This window comes from Ceratosolen solmsi, unplaced genomic scaffold, assembly GCF_000503995.2.
Source record: "Ceratosolen solmsi marchali unplaced genomic scaffold, CerSol_1.0 scaffold31, whole genome shotgun sequence".
NCBI lineage: Eukaryota > Metazoa > Arthropoda > Insecta > Hymenoptera > Agaonidae > Ceratosolen > Ceratosolen solmsi.
This window is the reverse complement of record NW_011948432.1, coordinates 4819833-4841390: the sequence shown is the minus strand read 5'-3', so window position 1 is coordinate 4841390 and position 21558 is coordinate 4819833. Positions and strand designations below refer to the sequence as shown.

General features: G+C 29.3%; 2 protein-coding genes across 2 annotated transcripts; one reads left to right on the top strand and one right to left on the bottom strand.

The window, feature by feature from the left end:
- Window positions 1-4906: 4906 nt before the first annotated feature.
- Window positions 4907-12566, top strand: LOC105364420 (sarcosine dehydrogenase, mitochondrial). Its single transcript, XM_011502333.1, has 14 exons — window positions 4907-5144; window positions 5998-6118; window positions 6838-7304; window positions 7670-7999; window positions 9069-9231; window positions 9319-9466; window positions 9915-10053; window positions 10176-10373; window positions 10817-11084; window positions 11359-11488; window positions 11566-11822; window positions 11959-12121; window positions 12198-12305; window positions 12404-12566. The coding sequence occupies exons 1-14, from the start codon at window positions 5034-5036 to the stop codon at window positions 12564-12566; spliced, it is 2766 nt and encodes a 921-aa protein (XP_011500635.1). The 5' UTR covers window positions 4907-5033.
- A 358-nt stretch (window positions 12567-12924) lies between these two features.
- Window positions 12925-14132, bottom strand: LOC105364361 (peptidyl-prolyl cis-trans isomerase-like 3). The gene is made up of 4 exons (XM_011502270.1): window positions 13946-14132; window positions 13755-13829; window positions 13164-13444; window positions 12925-13085 (listed from the first exon to the last, which is right to left on the bottom strand). The coding sequence occupies exons 1-4, from the start codon at window positions 13946-13948 to the stop codon at window positions 12959-12961; spliced, it is 486 nt and encodes a 161-aa protein (XP_011500572.1). The 5' UTR covers window positions 13949-14132; the 3' UTR covers window positions 12925-12958.
- Window positions 14133-21558: the final 7426 nt, after the last annotated feature.

Below are 21558 nucleotides of genomic sequence, written 5' to 3'. Positions count from 1 at the left end.
CACGACGCAATGCTCGTAAATGCTTCTCTCAACGACCTTGAATATATTGACTCATGGTTTAGCAAGGATACTTTGCGTGGATTGCCAGTTAAACTCAAGATACGACTAACAGAGCGATCGGCAAAAATTTAATATTAACAATAGAGTGAATGGACTAACTGCTGTGGTCGACGAACGGCAAATCAAGAGAAGACGCACAACTCTCGACGCCCCCTTCATCGTCACTCGGGCCGTCATCTCTTTAAAAATCGACTGTATTCGCAAATGCAACAGGGAAGTTGCATTCGAGAGATCAGCGCGCACGTGCCGCATGAAGAAGGAGATAGAGAGAGAGAGAGAGAGAGAGAGAGAGGAGAAACAGGATGGGGACGCCGACGCAAGCGCACATCAACCTCCTACTTGTTTCCACATGCAAACATTTGACCGTCGAACTCGCTTATTCGCGCGCGGGCTATGAGATATTAATGTTCGCGAAGTGAGATCCTCTCACTAAGGACGATAAGTGATAGGCAAATAGCAAGTGGCCCGTGAGCAGTTTTTTTTTCTTTTTTGAGATCTCGGTACGTCATCTATCACCTATAAACCAGTGCTTGGATTACTTGCCGTCAAATTTCTTAGCTACTCCTCGGTGTCGGGCTTATTATATAAATAAAATATGCCCTGCAAATGCATATTAATAGTAAAATGGCGATTGGCTTCATTACAGTATTAAAACGTTGGATCGATAATTTTTCATTCTCAAGTATTTACTTGCGATCGGAGGAATAATTTTAAACAATAATTTAAAGCGAATTGCCGACGTTGAAAATCCAATCGACACTCTCGATAATCATAACATCGTAAATTATCACGTGAGATAGAACGATTCTATATTTAACGAATATATCTGTTCAAGATTATTTGTATGACAAAACTTTGGATATGCCTAATTAAATTACTAACGACGAATGCTAATTAATTTGTAAGAAATATCTCAATAAGATATTCGACATTAGCTAATTTTGCGGCGACAATTATTTAAAAATTACATTATTTCGTCAAATATATTCAACGGTGCTTTTAATTAGTCCTGAATACAATCAACTAATTTAGAATAATTGGAAAGCTTATCAGTATCGGCATGTCGAGACGAAGACACCTGTAATTATTTATTAAATTTCCAACTCTTCATTTACCAAGTGTGAATTCTGTTTTTAAAATATGCCTAATAATAAAAATATTCATAGTAATTATTATTAATACAACTTATCATCTTTTGTACATATTAAATAGTGTATATTCTCATTATCAGGAATTGATAAGAAACTCTTTCATATAATCCAAAAAAGAACAAAATCGTATTTTGCCATTTAATGTGACATTATAAAACAGTTGAATGAGACGCATTGATTGTAAACCAGAATATTAATGGAAAGTAACGTACCGTTAATAATTAATAATAAAGAAAAACAGAATTATTTTTTATTCTTGGGGGGGGGGGGAACAACAAAAGTGTTCATGTATTTGTTTCATTGGATCGTTTTAAATAAACTTACAATAAAATTATCGCAAATGATCGTTTGATTTTTATTTTAATTTTATTTTTCATTAGAAATAGGCGTCAATAAATTTACTGCTTTAAACAACATTTTTATTTTATTTATACGTGTGAAATTTAATCCCTTGTAAGTTAAAAGTTTAGTTAATATAATAATTATTTACTTAAAACGTTATAAATTCAGGCCATTTGTTTTGTAAATTAATAATAATATTTAGTTTTTTTTCTACTATTTCGTCGTTTTCATTGGAAATTGAAGGAAACCATCAGCCTAAAATATATTAATTAATATTATCAAAATTTATTATCATAGTGATTTTTAGATTTTCCAAAAATATAATTTCTATTGTATTTACCATTGCATTTGTTGTACTTGTACGTTATATATATATATATATATATATATATATATATAATGTCAAGTGCCAATAAAAGTTCAGGTGTGGCTTTGTATCGAATGTACGTTTAATAAATCGAATTCCTAATTAACGCAGCACCCACACATATTGCTCGAATTCAATGTTTTGCATCATACATTGACATACTCGTACACATATGTACGACATATGTACAATCGTTATAATGATATATTTTATATTTGTGTAATTCTGAAGAAGAAACAAATATATCTAAATGTCAATAGCAAAAGTAAATTCACGTACTTACCTACTTTACTTTAAAGTTCTTGTATCTCTTTATCGCTTTAGTAATTGGATACAAATTTATCCTCTTATCTAATAAACATATCATTCAGCTTTTATTTTTTTTTATTAAAACTATTTAAATAACGGACGCTGTGGCATTTAAAATATAAATTATGAAAATGCGCGCATGTGTAAGATACAATGAAACGCCTTGAGCCTCTTCGAATTGTAGTTCGCCTTGATGAAAGCTTGAATTTGTTGTAGAAGTGCAATAAGTCAATGATCCAACAGACGAGGTTGAAGTTCTTCTCTGTTGCTTGATACACTTACGGGTCGATGGACATGCTTGCCGATATTTCAATGCTGACTTCCCTCTCTGGACTTTATCTTCTATTCAGTGAAGATTAAAGACTAGTTGCATGCTGCTTGTTGAGCGAACTGGTTCACGTCTGAAGATCAATTTTAATCCACGAACAGACATGTACAAAATCTAAAACCTTCAGTAAGTGATATAATGTAAGGAGACCGACCGAATTAGGTAGAGTGTCAATATGATCTATGTATCTCACAATAATGGTTGCTTATTTATATTTAATAAACTCGTAGGTTAAAGTCAATTGCAATTATAATAAAATTAAGCTTGTGCATAGAAACTTATTGTAGGTAGTATTTTCAAAATTTGGACATTTTTTCATACTCTGGAAGAAAGTTAATGCTATATTGGAAAGTAATTTGTGAAATTATATTTCGGCTCTTTACGAATTTTTAACTTATTAATTGACCAATATAAAGTAAGTTAAACCTACATGTGTATATATATATATATATATATATATATACATGTATATAATATATATATATATATAATTTTATTGTATTATAATATAAAATCGTAAAAAAAATATAAAATAAATAAATATTTAATACAATACATTAAACGTTGTATTTATTTACTAAGGCAAGCGATTAACTTTATATCATTATTTTCGACTACATTGACTTCAGCATATGGTCAAATAATATACGTAGTATCGTCATAATTACTGCAATTCTTGTTGTTATTATTGCCGTTATCGTGTTTCTTCTATTGCTAATAAATTAATTATTAAGATTTCAATCTCGCTTATAGAAGGATAATACGTGACAGGTTCAATTATACAGCACTGTAATTGCTGCTACGGAAATTCGTTGATGTACCAAAAATATCTAGTTATAAGAAATCGTAAGAGTATCGTAAAATCAATTCAAGTATATCATTTTGTTGTTTTTCTAAATAATACGTTAATATGAGCCTAATCAAGAATTTACTCTATGTCGCATGTCTAACTTAAATTTATAATAAAATCCATATAGTTTTCATAACACTTTAAAATATATTTTCGGATTAATAGATGGATTGTACCTTGTCACCAATACCTCGCGTTCACTATTTCTAAACATTGAAAGTAAATTTATTTGTACCTAATTAATTTTCAGTTTTAAATATCTCGTAAAAATTGAACTTATATACAAAAAAGTGATTGTTCAATATGAACAATTGAAAATGAAGATGAAAGTGAAAATAAATTATAAACAAATTGTGTAATAAAATGTTGACTATACGTCGGGTAATCACGAAAACTTACATTAATTTAAATTAACGTATTATGATAATGAAATAATAAGATATATTTTAAAGATATTTCGACTGACAAAATGCAGGTCTAGCGATATATGAGAGAGTAGTAGTACCTTTTATTATAAGCAACGAGCTATTTTTTGAACAATATATATTCTTGTTTCGACACAATAAAGAATATAAGAAAATGAAGAAAGATAAAAGAAAATATTATAAATAAAATTTATTTTTATGTGAAATCGCATAAAAAAAATTGTAATTTACAATTTGATTATGTTTTGTTGACGTACATAATTAAAAACTCTGTGAGCTTCTATTATTCAGTTATTATATCTCACTTTTCGGATAAGATAATATGATTAATACAACATTTAATGAGCCTAGATAAGCGAATAAGTAACTGTCGAAATTTCATAAAAATGTATTCGGTCATTATGACGATTGCAAAACATAAACAAACTACGTCTCTTTGTATGAATATAAAGAAATTTAATGCCAGATAAACGACGGATGAATATAAGTTTTTTCTTCAAAATTCTTATTTGACGTTATTATTATTATTATTATTATTATTATTATTATTATTATTATTATTATTGTTATATTATTATTATTATTATTATTATTATTATTATTATTATTATTATTATTGTTATATTATTATTATACTATTATTCATATTATAACATAGATTGGTTTGAAAATTGCCACCTCCTTCACTGTTCGTAACAAACGATCGTCCAATGTATGATTTAAAATAGCTTGTTATCAAAATAACAATAAAGAAGTCTATAAAGAAGTCTAAATTCGAAATTCGAATTCATTCCAACGAGATTTTTTTTCTTTACAATTAAAAAACTTCCGATCTCTAAGATCCCTACTCGTCCACTATTACAATGACGTTTCCTACTAACTTAACGAAAATCAACGAACACTTAACGAACACCTCTGACATATAATAAGAGGCTGATAACAAATTACGATGTAATAATTATTTAACACCTCCATGGCTAACTTTTACAAAATAATTATCGCCGAGGACAGTCACTGGGAGTTCCTCCTCCATCATCCTCCGAGATTCTCACCTCAGCTTCTCGTTTCAGCAATTGACATCTCGACAACGACCTCGACGGGCCACACTTCTCCTCGTCGGCTTATCTGCCCGGCAGGCGGATGCAGAGGACCGCCGCAGGCATCGGTCGATAAAACGCTTTTATAAAAGGAGCTCCGGGCAATGGCCAGAAGCACCAGACTCGCGGCGTCGCAGACGAGCCAACAATACCTCGGTACACTCACGAGCATCGTCAAGAGGGTCGATCAGATGCTGCGCGCCATCAAGACCAAGGTATGCTGAGTTTAGGGACTTTAACTAGCTACTTTCAGTCTCGATCTTAAGTATCGCGCGGAGCTAAGTCCGTCGACTGCAAATTATTCTTTTATCCAAGCTTTATCCTTATCTTTTGCAATCTGGGATATGTAAATTTACGATTATACATGGCGTCTGCTTGTATGAAAAGCTTCTATCCTATGATTCTGAAGAATAAGAGATCTATTTGATGACGCCACGCTAGCATAGTTAGAATAAATAAATATTGTCATATAATAATGTAAGGATAGGACAACTTGAAAATAACGATAATATAAATAAAAGCAAATCGATTTCCTTGACAAACTTGGCTCTCTCATTCGATCGGCATTTATCTCATAAACTTTGTTTCGTACGCGAAGAAAGTTATTTGCCAAGGGCAGATAATGCCGCGACTAAAATTAGCCAATTTATACATTTTTAAAATTAATTGGTCTAAATAATTTCTTAGTAAGGAAGAGAATGAGCAGACACAATATGTTTACAAAAAGAAAAAGGAATTCTTGTTTACAGCGTTATCGCTTTAATGAGAGATAATCGTTATTATGAGCTATATTTGTTGCGTATACATTAAAAATAAATAAATAAATAATAAGCAATAACGTAGTTTAGATTTCAACGAACCGCCTATTTATATTTTAATGCTTGGCACGCCGATGAATTATTTATCTCGGAAACGATATTGGACGACAAATTATTAAATTCACCAGTTATATATATATATATATATATATATATATATATATTCATACATATTTATATATTTATATGTAAATACGCAAAAAGTAAAAACGAAGATAATAAGAGAAATGCGCGTATTTGGAACTTTCAGTTGATAAGATGGAATGACAGTCTTGTGCATGGAAGATCGATCGTTATCAAAAAAGCAGACGCCACTCCTTCGTCGTCAAAGGCGATCGCGTTGCCCGAGTCTGCCGAAGTCGTTATAATAGGTGAGTCAATGATGAGTCAAGTCCAAGGTAAACGGATGTGAGCTTTACGTCCGCAATGCCGTAATTTTATAATCGTGATAATTGGAAGCAGCATATTATTATTATTATATACGTTTGTAATATCAATAACAAGTTGCGTACATATTAGAATTAGACCCCGATCGTCATGGTTTTAAAATAAGTGATTTCAAGTATTCGTATTAAGGTATTTAAGTGTTCGATTATAAATATTCATTAGGCTATAGTTTTAATTAGCTATTAATTTACAAAAATTTGTAAACAAAACAGAACAAAACAAAACAAAATTGAAAATTTAATATTATTTAATAATATTAGAATTGAAATAAAAATTTTGCTGTTCAATAATATATAACAATCAATGTATACTCGTGAAATATGTCTGTAATAGAAAATTCTTTTGAATTTACCATTGTCGTATTGTCCAGCTTGCCAATATGCTTGCCAATGCTAAAGTATCCTTGTACTACGTAATGTTAATCTAAATTTCTACACTCAAACTTTCCTGCTAAAACTAATTGCCCCTTAATAATAGACTCGAAAATTTAATCGATATGGCAAAATATTTTTTTGCTTTTGTAAATCGCGAAAGGTCAATAAGCCCCTCGAGCTTCATTTTTCATCGAATCCCCTATGCTTATTTTTATCAACGATCGGCTAAATAATTCCAATAACTCCCAGTATATACGTGAACAAAACAGGGGGAGGAATCGCCGGGAGCAACGCCCTTTATCAGCTGGCTAAACGAGGACTTCGGGCGGTCCTCCTCGAGCGTTCGAAGCTGACCGCGGGCACGACCTGGCACACTGCCGGCATCGTCTGGAGTCTGCGCCCCTGCGAGATCGAGATCGAGCTGCTGCGCGCCACCCAGGAAACGCTCGAGGAGCTCGAACGGGAGACGGGCTCGAGCGCCGGCTGGACCAACAACGGCGGCCTATTCATCGCCCACAGCGAGACGCGCATGGACGAGTACAGACGACTCGTCGACATGGGCAAGGTCTTCGGGGTCGGCGCGAGTATCCTCGGGCCCGAGGACGCCCGCGAGCTCTTTCCCCTCCTGAACCCCAAGTCCTTCCAGGGGGCGATATTCTCGCCCAGGGACGGATCGATCGAGCCAGCGGCAATGGTTGCCGCCCTCGTCAAGTGTTCCGCTAAGCTTGGCGCGCAGGTACGATTGTCCATTCGATTCCATTGCACCCGAGTGACGAACCGAGGCGGGTTACGCGAGCTTATTCGCCATAATTTGCCCACCTGTCATTATTGACAGGTGAATGTAAATCGCTCGTTCTGCACAATCGGCGACAAGGTTTTTCCACTGATTTTACTTCGCCAACGAATGGACACACGCGTACTACAAATATCTTAACTTATGAAAAAATTTACAATCGTGCTAAAAAGTATTACCCATATTTTCATTTGCCTTTAATAACAATAATACAAAGCCAATCGATCAATCGATCAATCAACATGTCAAACGTGAATAATGAAATTCGGATGATTGAGTTATTAAGTAACTGGACGACGTGTGCGTAGGTGATCGAGAACTGCCCGGTGACGCGGATCCTGACGACGCGGAAAACCTTCGGCTTGACACAGATAACCGGGGTAGAGACCGACCACGGCATCATCCGTACGAACTGCGTACTAAATGCCTGTGGCGCCTGGTCCAGGAGCATCGCAAGGATGGTGAAGTTGGACATCCCATTGACTCCCATGAAGCACGCTTATATCATTACCGAGCCCATGAAGAACGTGAGGGGGGCGCCCAATATACGCGATCACGACTTCAAGATCTATTTCAAAGTCCAGGGGGAGTCGCTAAGTATCGGGGGATACGAGACCAATCCCATTATTTTGCGCTGCGTGAGTTCGGTCAGCCTGTTTACGTGACTAATGTCGGCACGGTGGGGAGGATAAATCGAACGGGGAGGGAGATTTTATCGAATGCGCAATGGAATTACTCATCGCTGAGTACACTAAAAAATGCGCTCTATTGTTGTTAATTGAGTGAGTTGCATTGCTAATTGGAGGACAATTTGGACGATGTAATTGGTATTAGAGGGGCGTATGCCAAATTAAAACTTTTGATTAAGTCAGATAACGATCGGCCTATGTTGGTGAAATATATCGAATAATTCGATAATTGAGTATAGTATATAAAACGGTCGTTGTTTTATTTATTTATTTTTCTGTATTTTGTTTTTTTTTGTTTTTTTTTTTTGTTTTTTTTTGTTTTTGTTTTTTTGTTTGTTGGTTTTTTATTATAGATAATTCAGAAAGTCGCGTAGTGAAATTTTAAGACCTACAAATGAAAACGATTACTCAAATAAAAATTGCTTATTCTTTTTGCGAGAGTGTAACTTCACGCGAGTGCTAAATTAACGCTTACTTTCGATATTTGAATATTCGGAAATTATGTATATATATATATATATATATATATATATATATAACAGTAGTGATGAATTCAGTGCTCGGATGTAATTATGCGCGTTGCGATAATAATTATAAAGAAATAATATCGATGAAATATTCTCCTGAATATTTCATACGTTCCATAAAAATTTCAGCGACTACTAATCAGCCATTTCTAATAGATTGGACAATCGAATTCGAGCCACTTGAAAGTAACTCAACTAATTAGCAACCAATCTAATTGGCTTATTATATTATTATATTTAATGAACGAGTAATAAGAATGAGTTTCGTTTAATTAGCGAAAGTCTTGTCGTGATCTGACTTGGAATTGAAGCTGTAGCTTTAATCGGGAAAATCTTCAGTGATTCGAGCTCTATTAATACGCTCATAATCATAATCAGAACTCGAATCAAAGGCCAAACTCTTATCTAATACTCGAAAAAACATTGTGAAAAATTAAAAAAGGTCCTGGGTAATGATACATCGAGACTAAATTAGCGATTGGGTGCGTCAGGTGCCGCAGGACTTCGCGTTCGGGCTTTACGAGCTCGATTGGAACGTGTTCAACGCGCACCTGGAAGCGATGGTGAAGCTGGTGCCGAAGCTCGCAACGACGGGGATAAAGTCGGCGGTCTGTGGTCCGGAGAGTTTCACGCCCGATCACAAGCCGATAATGGGTAAGTCGTGTGTGCGAGTTCCCGGCCGTTTGCACGTGCCGCGAAGATGTTGGGACACTAAAGTACCGAGTAATTGGGATATCCTAGGCGAAGATCCGCGCTGCGACGGCTTCTTTTACTCATGTGGCTACAACAGCGCGGGCATGATGTACAGCGGCGGCTGCGCTCAGCAAATCGCCGACTGGATCGTCAACGGCAGGCCCAGGAAGCACATGTTCTCTCATGATATTAGGAGGTAAGCCGTACGAGGCCTGCGGTACTTTTTGTAACTTTAGCGGCGAAGGCTTAGGCTTGCTTCCTTATCGTATTAACTTTCTCGTTTAATCGACTACCTTTCGCGATCGATTTCCTTCATTCTCATATAAGATTTCACTTTCTGTGGGGTAAATAATTTGATACTTGCTTTGTTAACGAGAGGCATCGGAGTATCGACAAACAATTGGTAGAAGAATACTGCCTGCCTTGAAGGCTCTTCAAATTTTAACGCTCGGTCTTTTAAAACCTACTTGTATAATGCAAATATAATCGTTAATATCGTTAATATTCAATGAAATAGTTGAAATCAATAATGTCTCGTGAATTTTATCATTTTTTTAGTTTAACGTCTTGCGGTATTATGCTTTAAATGAATGAATTTTATCCTCGGAATTTATGTTACTTTATTGCTCTATGGTGAATTCAAGATTCACGCCCGACCAAACGAAGGATAAGGTTTGGGCGAACGAAAGGACTCACGAGGCTTATGTCAAAAATTACTCCATAATCTTTCCACATGATCAGCCGTTAAGCGGAAGAAATTTCAAAACCAGTCCACTTCACGAAGTAAGTCATCTTGCCTTTTAAAGATAGAAAGGCGCGTTAAGGGGACGCTTAACAGAGCAACTTACATTACAAAAAAAAAAAAAAAAAAAAAAAAAAAAAAAAAAAAAAAAAACATATTTCAGATGATGATAAATGAAGGCGCCGTGATGGAACAGCGACAAGGATGGGAGAGACCGGCGTGGTACCTGAGGGAAGGCACAGCTCCGATTTTACCTTACGATTATTATGGGAATTATGGCACATCGAAAAACGTGAATCACAAGTACGAAGAAGTTTTGGCACAAGATCACACCTTTAATTTTCCTGTTCATCATGCTAACGTGAGATAAAATTATTCTAATTCTAATTCTAATTTAACTTTTCTCGAATAATAATTTAAATAATAAATTACGTCATTTATTTTTAAGTACGGGCCCGTGCTGCTCAAAGAATTGATAAAAACAAAAAATAACATGAAAATATAGAGAAAAAAAATAAAAGATTGGAAGATATTTTTGAGATAAATATTGTATAATAATAAATTGCATAAATTATCCATGTGGCTCGATAAAATAATTGCATTCACTGTGATATGTATAATTTTTATTCTACTCTCGACTCGTTAACTTTACTACAACTGTTAACTTAAAATTCTAACAAACTTCTAAATTTCTTTTTACGATTTATCCTCTAAATATTAATTCACATTATAAATTAAAAGAGACCATATAAAAGTAGAATATAATACTTATATAAACCTTATATAGACCTTCTTTAATAACAGATAAGGGATGAAGCATATGCTTGCAGAAATAATGCGGCTTTATTCGATATGTCGTGTTTTGGGAAATTTTATCTCTGCGGTCCAGACGTTCAAAAAGCTGCAAATTTTATTTTTACTGCAAAAACCGATTCGAATATTGACAAAACAGTCTACACGTGCGCTCTGAATAAGCACGGAGGTACCGAGGCCGATTTGACAATTACCTGGATATTGCCTGGATCAAGTAGCGTAATCGATCCTATTTTCAAAGGAAAAGCCTTGTACATAGGTACTATTATTTTTTCAATATCGTTAAATCTATTAGTCACGCTAGGTTTCAACCTTTTTTTTTTTCTTCATTATGTATATATATATATATATATATACATAATATACATACATACATACATACATACATACATACATATATACATGTGTGTGCGTAATATGTTTATATTCACACGAAATTTTACAAATTGCTAATAAATCCGTAAATCTACATTTTTCTAAATTACTAGCAATTTCAAATACTGTGCATATTATTAAATACTAAAATAATTTAGTCTCTGGAAGTATATCATCCTATCATACGTGGGCTCACATCAATAAAACTATTGCTGAGAATAATTTCAATGTCAGTTTACACGATGCAACTCACCAAATAGGAATTTTATCCCTCCAAGGTCCAAATAGGTAAAACGTTCGATTTACCAGTATTTTACTTATATCTTACACAATTTGATGAATATATTTAAACGTCTATATTACAGTAAAAAAATATTACAAAATATAGTCGACGAGGATATTAATGATACGGAACTTCCATTTTTAACATCTAAATTGGTCAGGATTAATGGGAAGCTTGTCAGAATATTTAGAATTAGTTTTGTTGGCGAACTGGGTTATGAATTGCATATCCCATTACAATGTTGCAAAGCGATATATCAAGCAATTTTACAACGTGGAAAGCCATATAAAGTGAAACTGGCTGGCTACAGAGCTTTATACAGTCTCAGTTGTGAAAAAGGTTGTAAATAGTAAATTTTTGTTTCCATTTAAAATCATTTAAACCACTTTTCACATATGATTTATTGGAAGTAATAATGCACATGAATTTACCATGTGACCCACATTATCAATGAAATGTTCATTTAAATTTTAAGGATATCACTTATGGAATGCTGATTTGAGAGCAGATGATAATCCAATTGAAGCAAATTTAGGATTTATTTGTAGAAAAAATGGAAAATATTTAGGTAGCGATGTTGTTGAAAATTTGCGCAAAAATGGAGTTAAAAGGAAATTGGTAACGCTGCACATCAAACAGTGAGTATTTGTAAAAATGAATTTGTTAATTTATTAAAATATAACGTTAAAATATTTATCTATTGGCAAACTATAGGCAAGTTCCAATATGGGGATTAGAAACAGTTTATAGAAATGGTGAAATAGTTGGTTACTTAAGGCGTGCTGAATATGCTCACACTTTTGGTTACAGCATCGGTCATGTGTAAGCATTTATCTGTTTATTAATTGTATCCGTAAAGTATCTTATGCGTGTTATTCTATATGATTTAATTTTGTGCTTATAAACGTGAATATTTGTAGATATATTAAACACCCTCGCAATGAAATTGTAACGACAACATTCTTAAAGTCTGGCAAATACGAAGTGGAAATATTGGGCCAAATGTATCGAGCAGAAATATATTTGAAGAGCCCCTTTGACCCAAATAATAAAAGATTATTAAATAATTATCATGAATTATAAAATCATTCAAAATTATACGTCTTCATTCTTATTAAGAGCAAATGTTTTATTTATTTTTCGATATTTACATAATAGTGAAAGAGATTAAGATTAATGTAAATGAATTATGAATCTAATGACAAATTTGATATGCTATTGTATAAACAGTAACTGTGATTCGATATGTTTAAGTTAAATCTAGATTTGTATGTATAATCTATTAACGCACAAGATCTATAAATCAGATATATTGTTAAAAATAATATTTACACTAGATTTACTAGATACAATATTTACGCTAGAGCTATTAATTTAAATTTTTTTATAATTATATTCATATGTATAAATAATTTTACATATTTTTACCTAACAATTTTACATTTTAATTGGGTAACATTTTTATACGCTTAACATTAGCCAGCTAAAGGATTAGCGTGTATCGTTACACTATTAATCCTAGTTTCTGTAAGTGGCTTATAATTTTTTGGATTAACAGGTAGCTTCTCCAACTGCTCGAGTGTATCTAAGCCATCTATAACTCTAAACGATAAAAATAATTTATATGAAGAAATAAATTTATAATATGATATTCTATTATATATGTATTAATAGTCTTACCTTCCAAACAATGTATATTTTAAATCTAAATGTGGTTGTGGAGCATATGTGATAAAAAATTGACTTCCATTTGTATTAGGTCCATTATTGGCCATTGAAAGTAGTCCTCGTGTATTGTGTTTCAATTCTTCTTTAAATTCATCCTCGAATTTTCTATTCCATATAGATGTACCGCCTTTACCAGTTTGAGATGGATCCCCGGTTTGAACTATAAAACCCTTAATATTTCTATGAAATATGCAGTTGTTATAGTAATCCACGGCACAAAGTGCAAGAAAATTCTGAAAAATAATCAAGATTTTTTTATAAAGTAAATAATTGCTTTGTTTCAAGTTGAACTACAGTTTCTATTCGATATTATGAATGTGATAATATGGACTTTGCGATTAGATTTTTTTTTTTTTTTTTTTTTCACGAGATTAATGAATTGATTACTAAAAGCTGATTCGCCTCTAACCCTATATATGTGCCAAATTATGATTATAAAGATCCAACGATATAGGTTATATTCTTGTGAAACGAATTTTAAATGAGAAAAAATTTTGGAACAATTGACTTTCGAAAGTAGGTAAAAAAAAAAAAACAAATTACCTCGCATGTTTTAGGACACAATTCACAGAATAATTCCAATTTTATATCACCAACATCCGTATGTAATGTGACGCTCTGTGGAAAAGCACAAATTTTGTAGAACATAAAACATTTTGATAACTAATTCAAGAATGTCATAAACCTTTAATAGTTTACAAAGTTAAGCTTATAAATCACGTATGCGGACTAACCATTTTATGACGTTTAACGTAATTTTATTATCGGGAAACAATATCGGCCAAGCGTGTTGTTAAATGAGTAACCAAAACCTCCGAACAAACAATGTTTTCAAATAACACAGCCGAAGAATCGGAAACATGCGTCCTACCAATATAGCATCGCGCATGCGCTCATATGAATAAACAAGTCAGTGCACATGTACGCGGCGTACATTCACCTCGGCCATTTTGAAATATGGCTCGCTCCACTACGCAACTCAATATCATATCTTTTCGAATGATTTTTCGAGCGAGGCAAAATATTTTGATTACTCTTAACAAAAGACTCACTTTAAACGCATAAGCTATTGCTAATAATTAGAATCAGCTCCTTAGAATGTGACGCTAAAGTAAGATGGTCGATGAAAGTGCTACTGATTTTGTTTGTAGTATGATTAACTATGTATTCGTACTGCTGCCAAGGACTTCAAAGAATTTCTACTCCAAGCTTATAATATAATTTTCATTCTTATTTATATTAACAGGCGCGATGTAGGTTGCGGATTTAAAAAAAAAAAAGAAAAAACAATTCCGCATTAAGTAGGAAGCATTAAGGAATTCACGTTTATTAATAAAGGCTATCAATTTGATTAACTATTTGAGCAACTATTATCAAAATAAAAAAAAAAATAATAATATTTTGAGTAAATTTTACATAATAATAGTTGAGCTAGCGATAATGTTTAAAATAAGCAGAAAAGATATTTATTAATTTGTATCAACGATCGATGATGAAATAATAGTTATATCGAAAAGTAATTATATTTCGAAAAATATGCTTGGAACAAAATTTTTTTTTTTTTTTTTTTTTTTTTTTTTTTAAATAAAAATGCCAATTATATAAGATGTGTAACTAGATAATGTTTCTGATCGTTGTTATTTTACTATATAGTAAGTAAAAATAAACCTTTTCGTAATACGCATATCATTTTGCACACGAAAAATATTACCTAATATTTCATTTGCTGTATTCTTTAATAATAAATTAAAATGCCATTTAGCTAGCTTGCTAGTTACATTAAATCTTTCTCCAAAAAAAAAAAAAAAAAAAAAAAAACTCTGCCGCAAAATTGAGTAAACTAGATATTACAACATTTAGTGTAACTCAATAAAATTGTTAAAATATATGGTTAAGTCACTAATAGTTAAGAAACTTTCTAACTTTCTACCTTACTTAATATTATCATAAATTTTAATTAATCTAATTACAATAACAAAACAACTAATTCTATTTAAATTGGGTATGTATATTCTATCATAAATTTTTATATTAAATGAAATAACAACAGCGTTATTATAATATGATTTGCGGCCTGTGACACATGATACGCATTACTTATGCATAAGTACATTGATTACACAATCAAATCTAATTCAATTAAATAAAAGGAATATAATAAAGGAAAAAATTTTTACTCTAAATCGACCTGTGGATAAATATTTCAATTCAATAATCGATACTTTACTTTACTGCGTGTTAAAATAATGTATGATGAATATATTAATGAATTAACTGATCGATATAATTAATAAATTATTAATAATGTTCAATGATCTGTATAACAAAACTTTATAATTTTGAGAGTTAAAAGATTGTAAAATCTGTGATTATTTTTATTATTATGCATGAAATTTATTGGCTTTAAACCAATAATTAAACTTTTGAACAAAGTTATTTCTTATTAATTAATAATACTTTAATGCTAAAAGCTTAAATGAAGTAATCAAATAAATATGTACCCTGTAATTGATTGCGAAGGATTTTCAAAAATATAAATTACTTCAAACTTATCGTTAAACAAGTTTCAACTGTACATTTAAATTTATATTATTATTATCAATAAAATAAAATAAAATACCAAGGCATTGAAGTAAACAATATTACAAAATAAATAATAGAAAAAATTCAAAATATACCATTACAGTATGTAGAAGGGACAGTGTATGGCCTAACTCAATATTAAAATATTTCTAAATAAATGAATGAATGTTTATATTATTAGATTTATCATACCTAACAGTATATATTACTAATAAATAGTTAATTTATTTATAAATGTAAAATAAAATCATAAAGACAGATAATTGCTAATTTAGTCTTTTATACAAATTTCAATAATTCAGTAATTAATGTGATCTTTTCAAAATATTACATAACAATATTTAATAGCATAAAACATTATTTAATCAAAACGAATCTAGTGATTTCATTCATCAATTTTTGCTATAGAAATAGTAATAAAATAAGAAGTATTCAAGAAATGTTTTATTTATAAAAAGCATATTAAAAATAATATTTTGTGAATTGAAACATCATTGTATTTATAACTTTGTAAATTTTCATTTCTTTACACTCACTCTCTAGATAGGAAATTAAACATTTGCCAGTGTTTATTTTTTAGTTTATTGAGAAATTAATTATTCATAGATGTGTATTTTATGTATATACACATACATAAATAAATCTAAACATTGTTATTTGGCTCCAATAAACACTGAAATAATGTATTTAAATACGCATTACTAAGAATTCAAAAGTTTGAACAAAAACTTCACACAATCAATCAGTTTTAATATACATAATTTTAAGTATGCAAAATGATTACTTAAATTCTCTATTGACTATATCAGTTCAGTTATTATTATTATCTTTAACTTTTTTAATATTAAAACGACAAAATATAATTGGCTCACATATTTTTATTTATGAATTCGATTGTTTAATAACAATGATATAATTATTGAATACTTTACATAATCAATTGTCGAAATTAAAAGATAATTTTAGCGAATCACTTTTATATAATTATAAAAAAAATATAGAACAATGTCTATATAAAAATATAAATAGAATCTTCGACTGCATTTATAGTATAAATAATCATTTATATTTTCACTAAATATAAATAATATAAAGTAATTCACCTTATTTTAAACAAATTTAGAAATTTTAACAATCATTCTGATATTATATTAAATAAATATTTTACGTGCATATATATATATATATATATATATATATATATATATATATATATATATCAATTTTACTTAGATTTTTGTAAAGCCTATGATTTATTGTAACATCAACTCTAATAATTAAATTCACATCTAAAAAATAAGTAAATGAATTTTCATTATTTTATATGAAATAATAATAATATATCATATAATTAATAAAAATTTTAACATAAATTAAGACTTTGTAAATAGTGATACTTGTTTATGATGAAATGTGATGTATATTAATTAGGTGGAAAAGAGAAATTATCTTTACCTTTGTTATACAATTATTAGATAAATAAATAATCAGAATTTATACTTACACGTTTAATAAAGTAGTTTTAATCGAATTATCCTAATGAAAAGTTTAAGAATATCGATTGTATTAAATAATAAAATTGTTAACAATAACTTTCGATCGAATAACAATATCATAACATAAATTGTAAATTACGATTCGTAATTTGTATGATCTTCTTTTCTGCAATCCTTTACACGAAATAAATTTTTCTTAATTTTCATTCTTCAATCTTATTAAAGCCTTTCACATAGTAAATTTGGTTACTCTTTTTATCTGTAAACTTAATAACCAATAGTAACTCTGCATCTGGATTAGATAAAATAAATAACGTAATACCGTAACGTATTTTTAATACAATCAAGAATATTAATCTGTGACAAATATAATTTTCTTATATATTTATTTCTATTAAATACTATAGTTTCCATATTATTTATGCTTGAGAAATGAAACTATATTAATATTTCAATAACATATATATTATATTTAAAAATAACATTATCACAGAATATAAAAAGTGTCATTAAACTAGTCATTAAACTAAATTTGATAATATAAAAGATTCACTCATTCTTTAGATGATGAATGATAATTTTATGCAAAAGTAACTAACTATACTAAATGATAACAATTAACTAATAATTATTCCATTCACAAAACATTGTACTACCTGCTTTTCCATTGTAATATTGAATAGACATGTGCAATTATTATTAACGTGTAGAAATAGAAAGGTTCTTACTTTTCATAAATCAATGGAGCGAGAGACAATTTATCTACACGTCATTAAAAAGCTTAATTTCATCTTACATCGTATCCTCAAAAGCTTAACTTTTTAAGTTATTGCTGAGAGACCTGTTTAAGCATTCAAAATTTATCAAGTATTCTAATTTTTGAAAAGAAGATAAAAAGAAATGGTTACAAAACAATTAAACATAATTCTTCGGATTTGTAGTCTGAAATAATTTTCGTTTCCTCGGAATAATTGTCCTTTGATCCATTATATTTTATCTTTCGAATTATCGATTTTTTTAATTAACACATTTACTTTAATTTTATATAATGACGCATTTTTAATAGCATTTGATTTGAATTTTAAGAGAAAGTAGATAATCATGCAATATCATTGCATATTACATTACCATCTTCTATATTCAAAATTATGTCGTCAACAAAATCGAGAATGAATTTCAAGAAAAATATATATCATGGGCATCGACATTGAACAAATTAATAAAGAGAAATTCGAAAATATTAACAATTTTGTTAATTATTTTAATTCAATACATGCTAAAATAATAAATGTATTTTCATAAAAAATCTCAACTATGAATAACATTCGGTAATATAAAGTAGAAAGGTCTTCTGGAATCACTCAAGCTGATTATTAACTACTAAAAGTAATATTAATAAGTAACATTATGATGAATCAGTGTTGAAAATATTTTCTCATTGTATTGTTCATCCCTGAATTCAAGCTATCAAAAATATTCCAATCGTCTGATTTGTTTTATCATTTTGGACAATGTGTGAATTTATCATGATAAATAGCTTTATATCTCTATCATTTTTTATGCAAATTTATAGTTATATTTTTAATATGCCCAAATATTCATAAATCTTGTATATGTCAACGGATTAGTCATTGGAAGTATAAGTTTTATACTATATTTCTAATATATGTTTTAATATTTTGATATTATTATTTAAGCTGGCATATATTTTTGGAATAAGCTAATATGTTGAATTTTCGAGGATATAATTATAATTTCGAGTGAAATTAGACATAAATTTGGCAGAATTTTTTTTATTTAATGTATTAAAGGTCATCACTAAATATTATTGATGAAACCTAAAACTAATTAGAGAAAGAAATTCCTAAACATGAATTGTTAGTATATATTGTTTTTTAAAGTGAAACTGTAACGTAAAAGCTATTATTATTAACACTTTATTATTATTATTATTATTATTAATTATAATTAAATTAAGTAATTCTTTAAATTAAAAATACTTTGTAAAATGTGAAATTTACTAACGACGTCTCACACTATAATATAATAATAAATAATAATAAATAATGGTAACATTATAATATTACGTCATGAATAATATTTATGTATAATATTTAAAAGTTGCTTTTAAATGTTGAGTATAAATATTTTCCAAGTAAGATCAATTTTAACTCTTTATAGATATTTACAAACGTTTACTTTTCTTTTATGATATATAATTAATCTGTGCACAATATTTTAGGAAGAAGTACTAAACTAAGCAGCTACTAAATATAAACAAGATTAAATATTTTAATGAGTTGGTGTAACAACAAAACATTTATTGATATTACCATGCACGTAGAATATACATGTAACATATTTTATTACCGAACAATCAAATGGCGATTGATACAATTGAAAGAGTCAAAGATTCGCTCAAGAAAGTATTCATACTACAATTTTTCTAAAACCATTTTAAATTTATACATACACATTTCATAATATGTATATTAATATTGATAAACATATGGAAATGGTAAATTTTTCATGAATCTTCTAATGATCTATTACACACATACGCATGCATAAGAGCACCATTTATTATTTTTAAAACTAGCAGAAATTTTAATATAATATATTTGATATTTTACACCATAAAATCATTTAGCTATATAATTCTTAATCTTTTATATATATATATATATATATATATATATATAAACACAAAATATTTTAATGTTATCGAATGTATAATTATATTGTGTTATACAGTTACTATTATTTAATATTAATTAATAAGACCATTGTCACAAAATAAAATTCAACTGCTTTAATTATGATGTATAATATCTATTATGAAGGTTCGTCATTATTATAAAATTTTTCCATTTTATAAATTTCTATATTTTCTGTTATGATAGTATTCGTTGTACGTAAATTGTATGAAATCTGAGCGTCTATTAAAAGTTGAAGTTATTAATTCATATACGAAAACATTTTATTATAAATTTATCAATTTTCCTGTCATCTTAACGATAATATTTGTCTGAGTTTAAAGCGAACAAATTGATTAAACATTAAAATAATTTTAATTTCTCGATTGAATAATTTCATATACATAAGCAAAGTATTTTCGAAAATATTATTTTAAATAATCATACTACAACCATCAGTGTTCACCGTATAACAACTTAAAACGACGATAACCTTTAGTAACACAGTCACATTTTATTTATCAATATTTTGCAATAAAACATTGTAATAACTTTGTAAATAAGTACTTTTAAGTAGTAAAATATTATAGAATCATGCTATTTTTATAGGTGATTCCTAAAGCAATAATTGGGTTTTTGATGTTTTTACTAGAAATTACTTTTTAATGATAAATAAATAACGCTCACGAATAACAAAGCGTGTGTCTGAAAAATATCAAAAAATATGTATTATAAATACGTATCATAAATTACTCTTTAGCTTTAGATGATTCGTTTCGTTTTTTATACGTGTTTAAATTATGTGTTATTATTTGCATTTTGTATTAAACTTTTTATAAAATATTAGCAACATATAACAAAGAGGATATCATTTTAATGTAAAATAATAAATTTATTCTGTAAGTTCAATTATATTTATACAAATTATATAATATATTATGTCTCATATGAAAATAAAGAAATGAACGCATAAGGGGCTAAAAATTGTATTATTATTATAACAAAATAAATTGTAAAATTATTAAGACGCGTATAATCGAATAAATGACATAAATCACAATTTCTTAAATAATTTTATACAGTATACATTACTAATAAATAATCAGCCGAAGCTAAACGTAATTAACAATCGTTTAGAATAAAATGAATTTGAAACTTTTTAATTATTAAACTTTAATATGCATTTAAGTTAATATTTTGATTGATATTAAAAAGTAAAAGTATTGTTTCATAACAAACTGAAAAGATTCATAAGACATATTAAAAAATGCGATTTTCATGTAATTTCTAGTGCTGTTGATTTTTGATTAATTTAATAATTGAGTGATATGAAATTTTTTATTAAATTTTAATTAATCGATTTCATGTGTCTAACATATTTTAGCTTGAAAAATTATAACTATATATATACGAGGGAGAGAGAGAGAGAGAGAGAGAGAGAGAGAGAGAGAGAGAGATTGACGAGGCTTAACTAATGTAGCGTTGTAAAGCGATTGTACATAGAATCCTTGGAGAAATGGAGATACAGAAAGTGAGTAAGTGCCAGAGATAGATATAGATAGATAGATAGAT

What these genes read in the sequence shown, in the direction of transcription:
- LOC105364361 (XM_011502270.1), bottom strand. An exon ending in TGTGTCCTAAAACATGCGAG is followed by an intron (nt 13,445 to 13,754) that starts GTAATTTGTTTT and finishes ATTATTTTTCAG; the next exon opens with AATTTTCTTGCACTTTGTGC. An exon ending in AAATATACATTGTTTGGAAG is followed by an intron (nt 13,086 to 13,163) that starts GTAAGACTATTA and finishes TTTATCGTTTAG; the next exon opens with AGTTATAGATGGCTTAGATA.
- LOC105364420 (XM_011502333.1), top strand. Translation starts at nt 5,034, where the DNA reads ATGGCCAGAAGCACCAGACTCGCGGCGTCGCAGACGAGCCAACAATAC. An exon ending in TTCCTGTTCATCATGCTAAC is followed by an intron (nt 10,374 to 10,816) that starts GTGAGATAAAAT and finishes CTTTAATAACAG; the next exon opens with ATAAGGGATGAAGCATATGC. An exon ending in AGGAAAAGCCTTGTACATAG is followed by an intron (nt 11,085 to 11,358) that starts GTACTATTATTT and finishes AAAATAATTTAG; the next exon opens with TCTCTGGAAGTATATCATCC.